The 9,215-nt window shown below is 34.2% G+C and overlaps 2 protein-coding genes across 2 annotated transcripts; one reads left to right on the top strand and one right to left on the bottom strand.

The window, feature by feature from the left end:
* LOC116172485 (sodium channel protein Nach-like) lies at positions 1-3,420 on the bottom strand. The gene is made up of 9 exons (XM_031489707.1): positions 2,450-3,420; positions 2,196-2,388; positions 2,003-2,145; positions 1,685-1,784; positions 1,483-1,635; positions 1,242-1,428; positions 726-888; positions 602-681; positions 1-550 (listed from the first exon to the last, which is right to left on the bottom strand). Exons 1-9 carry the CDS (start codon positions 2,692-2,694, stop codon positions 426-428), a joined length of 1,389 nt encoding a protein of 462 aa, XP_031345567.1. The 5' UTR covers positions 2,695-3,420; the 3' UTR covers positions 1-425.
* Positions 3,421-8,092: 4,672 nt separating this feature from the next.
* On the top strand, positions 8,093-9,215 carry LOC116171262 (eukaryotic translation initiation factor 4E-1A-like). Its single transcript, XM_031487994.1, has 5 exons — positions 8,093-8,222; positions 8,357-8,526; positions 8,572-8,746; positions 8,792-8,879; positions 8,932-9,215. Exons 1-5 carry the CDS (start codon positions 8,199-8,201, stop codon positions 9,093-9,095), a joined length of 621 nt encoding a protein of 206 aa, XP_031343854.1. The 5' UTR covers positions 8,093-8,198; the 3' UTR covers positions 9,096-9,215.

Genomic DNA, 9,215 nt, shown 5'->3' with positions numbered 1-9,215 from the left:
TTTTGGGTAAAGTTTAATACAAAACTCGTCAGTAAAATGACATTACTTGACTCGGAAATTAACGTACCCGAAGGGTCCTCGCCCAAATGTTTCATTTTCCTGACTTTTATGTAAATAACTATTACCTTTTTTCTATCTAACGGGTAAATAACATATGATAACATCCCAAAAAGTCAAACTTCGTATTCAATCGTCCGACAAACAGAACATAAATACCCAGCTTTACGTATTTTTAAATTATGTTAATACTTATACAATTGAAAGGCTATCTCGAACTTTCTACATTGTACTACTACATAACTATATACCTAGTAGAACTGTGAAAGTAGCCAAATTTTTAATAAAAAAAGAATAAATATGTGCATTATTAAGATAAATTGTCGTTGATGTAGTCCTGCCTGATGCCCTTACAGTTAAATGGGTAGTTACTTCATAAGCCGCTTACTACTTAAATATGTTTTGGAACACTTTAAAAACACGAGACGTATAATCTGTAGAAGTTTAATGTAACTGACACCAAAATAGATTCCTAAAATTCCTCCAATAGAAGCTGTAACAAATATTTATTTTTGTTTTAGTTTGTTGATGTGTGACCGCTTACCTATTACTTCGTACCAAAGCATCATTAAATTCGCCGTTAAAATTCTAGGAGTGTTTGTACCGAAATACACGTTAATGACCCTATAAAAATAAGATGAAATACACTTTTACTTTTGTATACGTACAAATTTGTATCGTTCGAAATGAGTGGTACAGAATCTATGTTAGCTTCGTAGTAATAACGTGTACAATCCGGATAACAGTCGTTACAATTTAAACCATTATCAATCTCTTGATTTAACTGCATCGTATTAACCTTTTCATTGGGACTTAGATTATTCCATTTCTCTACGGTTGAATTCACATTAAAATTTTGCCTTTCATTCATCTAGAACACGGCTTGTTCTTTATGAAGTTTGTGCAAACCAACTGGGACAGATAACACCCCCTATATCTATACAAGCTCATAGTATTTCCAAAGCTGTGCGGTGCTTGTTAAGTTTTTTTTGAGGACTTGCTCAATTTAAGGTTTCAAATAATTAAACTGCTTTGCAAGTAGTTTAAATTGTTACATTCAGTTAGTTCTCCACTCTACTATTTAATTCCAACAATTTGTGTCTTTTACATATTATATTATTTTACATATAAATCAAGTGCTTTCGAAAAGTGTAAGCATGAGTATAAATGAAGTACGTTCATACCTTGATGTTTGAACAAACATGGGATGTCCGAGAATGTGCACGTTTTGGCATTTATCTTAGCCTTTGGTGAAAACGTCTTGCATTTACATAGTGCTAATCTACTACGTAATCTGCATTCACCGATGCAATTATTGTAACTGTATGGTCCAAAAATTGTACCCTTTTCATCGTGGAACAAACATTTGCGCTAAAAATTAATGTTTAGAAATGAAGAGAGATATGTACCTGGTATGATATTAACAGAGCTCAAATCAATTCCACGAATGTTTTCCGTATACAATATGTTTGGTATCAAGATAATATTTGTTTCTTGTCCAGCTGGTGCGAACATGTCGATTACACTAGTACTTCTGGGATTTGGGTATTGCTCGTGGGTGGGTTCCAAAACATAAATCTGTATTATAACCACCTTTAATGTACCTATACTTCCTCTGTCTACTTACATTTATTCCAACCGCTGGTGATAGCATAAAATAGTAATCATCAATATCATTCATCACTTCAACTGATAATCCAGTTCTCTTACTTAACATGTGGTTTACACTTAAAAAATACATGTATTCAGTTTTATGAAATTGATATGCAAACGCATGTTGAAAATGAGCATCTAAAAAGTGGACTAGGTAGTGGGCATAATGTGAACTATTAAAAAAAAAATTTCCAAAAATACTAATTTATTCAAAACAAAATGATGGTCGTTTTAAATTTTAACCTACCACTGAATCACACCCTGTCCGACCTGAACATCAAAATATACATACGTTTTTGTTGAAGGCAATCGAGTTTGGTCTAATCCACAACAAAACCCTTTGGATGTTGGCACCACATTAAATAACTCCTTACAGTCAAATTTCACTCCGTGCCAAAAACATGCGCTCAACAATTTTTCACATGGAGTTGATAGCTGTAGGGGTCCGCACATTAATATGATTAATTTATAACGTTCCAGCTCACGTTCATCATTAAATTTTTAATGTTATTGTTGGCATTTTCTTCCAGGCTCATAATTCCATGCTCCAGTAAAAATCGTTCTAACTTTAGAAAATCATACCCGTAACGCAGTTCATAATCATAAATTCGCCCAAAGTGTTTCCATAGATGGTTTAAATTCTCTGAAAAATTCGGTACCGATGACGTATTATAAATACTGAAAGATTATTGGATAAGTAGGTAGGTGTATGTTGTAGCAGGATGACGGGTATAGGTACCTGTTTATGACCCATTTTTCTAACATGCGTTTGCTAATTACATTGGTGCTACACAATGACATCGGTGGAAAAATTAAATCGGCCTCTCCGTTAGCTGTATCAGAGATGTCCAGTTTGTGGCGAAAATATTGTTGCGTACACACTTTTATATTCATAATAACAGTGTAAAAGAAAGATAAATATATGAGCCACGTAATTATCTTTAAAAATATGCAACTTGCACGCCAAAAGGGATATTTCAACATTTTGCGTACCTAGGTAAATCAAAGTATGTGTGGAGAACTACATCCAGTGCATGTTACAATAATTGCTTTGTGTAGTTGTACAGGAAAACGATGTTAATCATCAATTGAAACGCGTTGCATTTTTAAACACCATTTATAGTATATCTATTGTCGTGATATAGGTACCATCATATTTAAACACATCTACGAATTACTTTAACACCAACAAAATATATGTACTGATTTAATTGATTTATTACATAATAGGCTAATTAACAAGTTTGTTATTAATTTAAATTGGTTAACCCGCATGCTTGTGATTTAGACTGAGTAAATTTATCTATAGCGCATTGTAACTCAAATAGACTGCTTATTAAGGCTTTTATTTTTTACGAGCATAAAATGACTCGTGGGTGCATTAGCGGCGATAAACACGCACGCATTCTCTCTGATAATAATAATAATGATTTAATGTTCAACAGCTTACATCAATTACAGGAGGCAATAAAAATAATAGAAAAAAAAATTTAAGCATATAAAATAAGCACATAGACGCTTTTGGTTTAGTATAATTAGTGATTCACTTAAAAGTCCATAAAAATTTCTTGTTTTGTTTCATGTTTCACGCGACACCATGTTGCATCTTCATTTTTCAGTATTAACTCAAATTAATTTTTTTAAATTTTATTTTTCTTTGTTCCTATTTTAGTTTGTGTGATTTTGCCATTTGGAATCTGTTAATCCACGTTTAAGAACTCAAAACCTTTGATGTTTTGAATAAATTGAATTTTATGGGGAAGGTTTTGAGTTCTTAAACGTGGATTATCATTGCACCCCGTTTTGAGTTTTAAAGAGAAAATGGATAACCAATGGAATCTGTTACCCTAGGTAGAGGTGGGAAAAATATCTACCACAGAGGGCACACTGTACGTGTCCTAGTTATGTGTAGGTACAAATTACCCTAGTATAGGGTAGTCTGTAGTATAGGTTACCCTACTGTTTAAAATCTCGACTAAATTTCCAAATTCTGTGTTTTGTATTTCTCATTATTCCAATAATGTATGCGTTCTGGCGTTCATGTGTTCAGAAATTGATTCTACAGATAATATATATGAAAATTTATGCTAGTGAATCCTTATGTAAGGAATCAAACGTAATGGATCTACAACAACTTTTACTGTAGCAAAATCCTCCAGTTAATAAAAAAATCCAAAATTACTTTGTTAACCAATATGCACTCTCATTATCCACGAGGACCATATACTTTTTCCAAGGTTTGAGAAAGCAATCGGTAAACGATGTGCTTGCTACATTGATCCAATCCAAGGCTTTAGCCCATTCGATCGTGCGAAATGAAAAACATATGTCTACCTAGTGTGGATACTGAAACATAGGGCCGTGCACTGTTTGCACTGACCTAAATAAAAGAGGTCAGTGACTATTTGGCAAGATTGTTAATGGAATTGTTTAGTTTAGTTTATTACTTTTTTTTTGTGAAATGAAGTCAAGTTTGATTTATATCTTTTTTTGTAATTGCCCCATATCCATTAGAAGTACCTATAGTTCAAACAAGCTACAACAAGAACACAGGCACACAATCAGAATTATCCACCATCATCGAACTAATTAAAAATAAAAGTAGGTAGACTTCGACGTGAGTGGCAAAGAGAAAGAAGTCAAGAACAGAAGAGGCAACTGAATAACCCATCAAATAAAAAGAGAACTAAACGCTCTAAGAATAAACTCATACAGGAAATTCATTAATGAAATAGAGCCAGAAGAATGGAACAACTACAGACCGATCAATCTACAAATTAATCCAACAAAGTGCCAGTCCAAAATCTTTGTCCTGAGAAGAATAGCAGATGTCCCTAACATCAAAATTAATGGAAACGCAATAGAATGGAACCCAAAGGACAAAGGAGTTATCACATTAATCAAAAATTAATACAGTGCTACAGCAGACTCAAACAGCTACGACGCCCTTAAAGGGACACACGAACAAAATAAATTAATCTAAAATTTCGACTTCTAACACGAAATTTTAAAGCAACATTTCGAGTTATATCTCTAAATTTTAAAACGAAATTTTGCTTGCTTTGCTTTGATATTTTAAAATTTCGAGATATAACTCTAAATTAGGCTTTAAAATTTCGTGTTAGAAGTCACACTTGACTCAAACGTAAGCTACCACAAGACCTGATAACCTCTGAGGAAGGGACTGACTATAACATATATCCAATGACAAAAGTATTGTTATTCTTAAGACGCAATTAATTAGTCTTTAATGTCATTTTCCAATTAACTTACCCACATATGTTATCTATGCTATGTATAACAATGTTAATTGTTGAGCTGACAATAAAAATATATTTTAAAAAACTACTTCGGATTTTGGCAATATTTATTTTTCTTGCGTATCTTTTGTATTCGATATTATAGTAGATAGTAGAAAAATAATATTATTATTTTCTGTAGTTTTTCAACGCTCTATTTCTCCATTTTTGTTTTCCTATTGCCTGTTATTTTATAAATTCAATGTTAATGTTGTTAATGTAATTGTTGAAACCGCATTACAATTTTTAATAAAACGGGCATCGTTTCATCATTGTAATTCCTTCTCGTTTGACGTAATTGTTTTATCATTAAAGAACACATAGAATATTTGCCTCTGCAAAATTTGTATCCTCCACAAGGAATGTTCGCCCCACTGCTGGAATACTCTTGCTCCAAGGGAAATTGTACTTGGAATAACTGCTATATGCATATAATTTTATATGTACCTAGGTTTTCAGTTCTGTGACAAAATTTGCTTCCCAAAATTCTGCCGCTGGAGAAAATTCACGTTCAAGAAACCTCTACTCCACAAGCTTTGGATTATTTGCCTTTTAAACCATTGAATAAAAAATTATTATTCAATGCTTCAAACTAAACTGTAGAATTTGAATCTGTTTCCGTGAACAAATTCGACCTGTTAAATTCACCTCGGAAATTTTGAAAGAAAATCTTATTCGCAGACAAATTTTTCCCCGAAATAACAGCCTCTAGAAGATGCGCTCGCGAAAACCTCGTGTCTGAAAGAATCGCCTCCGATCTTTTAACCCAAATATTATGTACGTATCCTATTGCGACCTCGAGGTCTTAAATAAGTTAGTACCATTTGTTACTCTTTTATTATTTAAGATACAGAATATAGGTTCAATAGACAAAGTTTTGCTGTTTTAAACTCAGTAGAGAAATTTTGAAAATTCAGGTCTGGATAAAAAGTGCTATTGTATCACAATGAAGAACCATAATGTAGCGAATATTCTAGAAATCCCGATAGACATCGACGCGCCATGAAAGATTAGTCATGAGCGATAAAGAACGACTGCGGATATGACGCAATTTTTCAGGGAAATATGACATGTTTTGTGTGAGAACATTCTACACCTGAGAACGTTCGGTAGCACTCGAGAAGACTCGAATTTACTATATAAGCAAATCGAATTGCTATTCAAGACAGTTCCAATTTCAACGCTAAAGTAATAAAAGTTGACGCTGTTATAAATTATGTATATGTGAGTGAATAATATTTTGACTGTCAATTCATTTCAACGCTTTTAAATGTATTGTTAATTAAATGTAATTAAATAAACCATATGTAATTAACAATAACTTATGATGGAAAGCTAATTATTAAAGTGATTAACAAAATCGGTCTCGATTTGATGTACTATTAAAAAGAACTTTGTTGCCACAACAACTTCGTGTTTCACATGTATGGTTTACTTTCGGAGCTGGCAGGAATTGTGTACAATTTTGCTCTAAGCCTTTTACAATATCTTTTATGGTAAAGGAATTACGATCCGATGGGTCTTAGATGCTACCACTGTATGCAAACGCCTATATTTCTAGAAAGTTCTCGAACAAACACGTCATATTTCGCGGAAGGAATGCGTCACATCCGCTGTTTAATAAACTAAAGGTCCACATCGTTTCATATGGGAACTACACCACAAAAATGTGCGTTCTTTCTTTAACTTTTTTCTCGAAAATCATAGCACATTGGAAGATGGAATTACGGTATTTCGATATTCCATTTTGTAATTTTATTAAAAACATTCGCTCTAAATTCGTACCCCAAAGATGGCCCACTTCTAAATGGAAGTGTGAAATTTATGGCATCTAGATACCTATCTTTGAACATGCAAATGTTGAAGTTAAACTTTTAAAATTTGAAAAAGAATTCAACTGCAGCACTAATAACGGAAAAATTGTTAGATTTTAAACTATTCCCGGGCGCAAGATACACGCTGTAGGTAACAAAAAGCATTTAAACAATGCAAAAAGTAACTGTTCGGCTGTTTCGTTCTTAAGGCCCGGTGCACACATCCGTTTTTTTTACGTGCTATGCCGGAGTTGCGTGATTTCATACGTTCAGTTATATCGTGCAATGCACGCAGTTGTCCGGCGCCGTTGCGGAGCTGTACGACCAGCGTGCGTCAGTTTTCGACCGCAGTTCCCTACGAACCCGCAATCGTGACGCTCCCACGTCTCCGAGTTTGTAGTAAGTACTTACATTGTTAGTTATCGTTATATACTTCACACGCGGCATTTCACCGTTTATGTACCTACCTACTTACAATATGGTGGATGAAATTGATAATGGAGCTTTTTATCGATGAAATAAAAAAGTATCCAGTAATCTGGAATGTCGCTTCTAAAAGTTACCATGATCATGTGAAAAAAAGAAAGCATGGAGTGCTGCGAAAGGTTTGATAAAATGTCTGGTAAAAATCTGTGAACGGATTCACTCAATATCCTCCATCTCCAACGTCCATGCTAGACATACACAGAATACGAATTTCGTCTGAATCAAATTCTGCGGCTGTCGCTGCGGTGCCTCATCGGCGCCCCGCACCTCAAAAAATCGGATGTGTGCACCGGGCCTAAGTGAATATAAAGAACAGTATCTACTTGCCTAAATCCCTATACCTCTAAGTATTCTTGTTAGTGCACTTTCACTCTCAAAAAATAAAAAGTGCACTTTTGCGCTCTTTGTGTCCGTCTGTCTGTCCATCTGAGTCACAAAGGCTTCGGGCCTATACACCACTTACAGACTTATTGGTATTGGTGCCATTCGATCAGAAATTACCAATTATTTTGTGTTTGTATTCTCGTTAAGGCATGAAGTGTCCATAAAGGCTATAAAAATCGAAAAAACAAATTGGAAAATGCACTCTTATTGCCTCTTGCTCCTAATTTTTTTGTTACCTACTTACTTTTGTATCCTTACATAATCGACATGCACTTTTCATAGATCCCTAAGTATTTGTGTGTAGTATGAACACGTATTTCTAATGCAGAAATAAAATAATTCGTAAATAGGGAAAATAAGACTGTTCCCGCTTAAATTCAAATCAAAATAGTTGGTGTAGTAAATTTGATCATCAAAGTTGGTTCTCTTGTCAAAAATCTGACCCATTCCTTTTGTATTTTTAGGAATTAATTTTCAATTTCTTTTAATATATTGGTTTACAATTATGTCGAATTTAACAGAAACAGAAGTAAGTAACGATCTCTATTAAAATAACCATTTTCCCCGATCCCACCCTACAATTTTCCATTGACCATTTGCACGCTGCAACATATTGCATTTGATCTACTGCCCCTGATGATAATGCCTATTATCTTAACACAGAATGACAAGCAAGAGAAGACCGAACAAATAGATATACCGATCGATTACTCGATAAAGCATCCTTTACAAAACTGCTGGACTTTGTGGTACTTCGAAAACGACCGAAATAATTCCTGGGAAAACAATTTGAAGGAAATTGCTTCGTTTCAAACCGTCGAAGATTTTTGGAGGTAAGATAAGGTTTTAATCGCAGCAAAATAGACGATTGCTTGCAGTTTGTACAATCATATAAAGTTAGCGAGCGAACTGAAACAGGGATGCGACTATTCCCTTTTTAAAAAGGGAGTCAAGCCCATGTGGGAGGATGAAATGAATAGACGCGGAGGTCGATGGCTAATCAGTTTAGAGAAAAAACAACGCCAAGAATTAGACCGATTCTGGCTAGATATTGTAGGTTAGGTGATGTGGATTTTGTGAGTCTTAGCATATTTTTAGATCTTATGTCTAATTGGAGAGGCGTTTGAGAATTCCGATGAGGTGTGTGGCGCAGTAGTAAATGTACGTGGAAAAGGTGATAAAATAGGTAAAGCATCATGCTGTAATTGTGTTTGTTGTAACAAACGCTTACTTTCAAGGTTTATGGACGTCTGATGCCAATAATACAAATGCGGTTCTAGAAATTGGACGTAAAGTTAAAGATAGACTACGTATTCCGACGAAAGTGTTAATTGGGTATCAGAGCCACAAAGATACAATGGATAAATCTGGCTCCGTTACAAAAAGTTCATATACTTTATAAATTAAAGAATGTATTTGGCAGTTTGGGCATGCTAGTTTCTTGTTCAACTTTTGTAACGTTTCATTCTAAGTGGTGATGTATAAGGATACATCAGTTTGTTTAATATACAGTTTAAAGTAA

This window comes from Photinus pyralis, unplaced genomic scaffold (assembly GCF_008802855.1).
Source record: "Photinus pyralis isolate 1611_PpyrPB1 unplaced genomic scaffold, Ppyr1.3 Ppyr1.4_LG5, whole genome shotgun sequence".
NCBI classification, from domain to species: domain Eukaryota; kingdom Metazoa; phylum Arthropoda; class Insecta; order Coleoptera; family Lampyridae; genus Photinus; species Photinus pyralis.
The sequence above is the reverse complement of the archived record's forward strand: the minus strand, read 5'-3'. Positions and strand labels throughout refer to the sequence as shown.

What these genes read in the sequence shown, in the direction of transcription:
- LOC116172485 (XM_031489707.1), bottom strand. Translation starts at nt 2,694, where the DNA reads ATGTTGAAATATCCCTTTTGGCGTGCAAGTTGCATATTTTTAAAGATA. An exon ending in TTAAAAATTTAATGATGAAC is followed by an intron (nt 2,146 to 2,195) that starts GTGAGCTGGAAC and finishes GGACCCCTACAG; the next exon opens with CTATCAACTCCATGTGAAAA. An exon ending in CGATTGCCTTCAACAAAAAC is followed by an intron (nt 1,785 to 2,002) that starts GTATGTATATTT and finishes GTATTTTTTAAG; the next exon opens with TGTAAACCACATGTTAAGTA.
- LOC116171262 (XM_031487994.1), top strand. Translation starts at nt 8,199, where the DNA reads ATGTCGAATTTAACAGAAACAGAA. An exon ending in CGAATTTAACAGAAACAGAA is followed by an intron (nt 8,223 to 8,356) that starts GTAAGTAACGAT and finishes ATCTTAACACAG; the next exon opens with AATGACAAGCAAGAGAAGAC. An exon ending in ACCGATTCTGGCTAGATATT is followed by an intron (nt 8,747 to 8,791) that starts GTAGGTTAGGTG and finishes GCATATTTTTAG; the next exon opens with ATCTTATGTCTAATTGGAGA.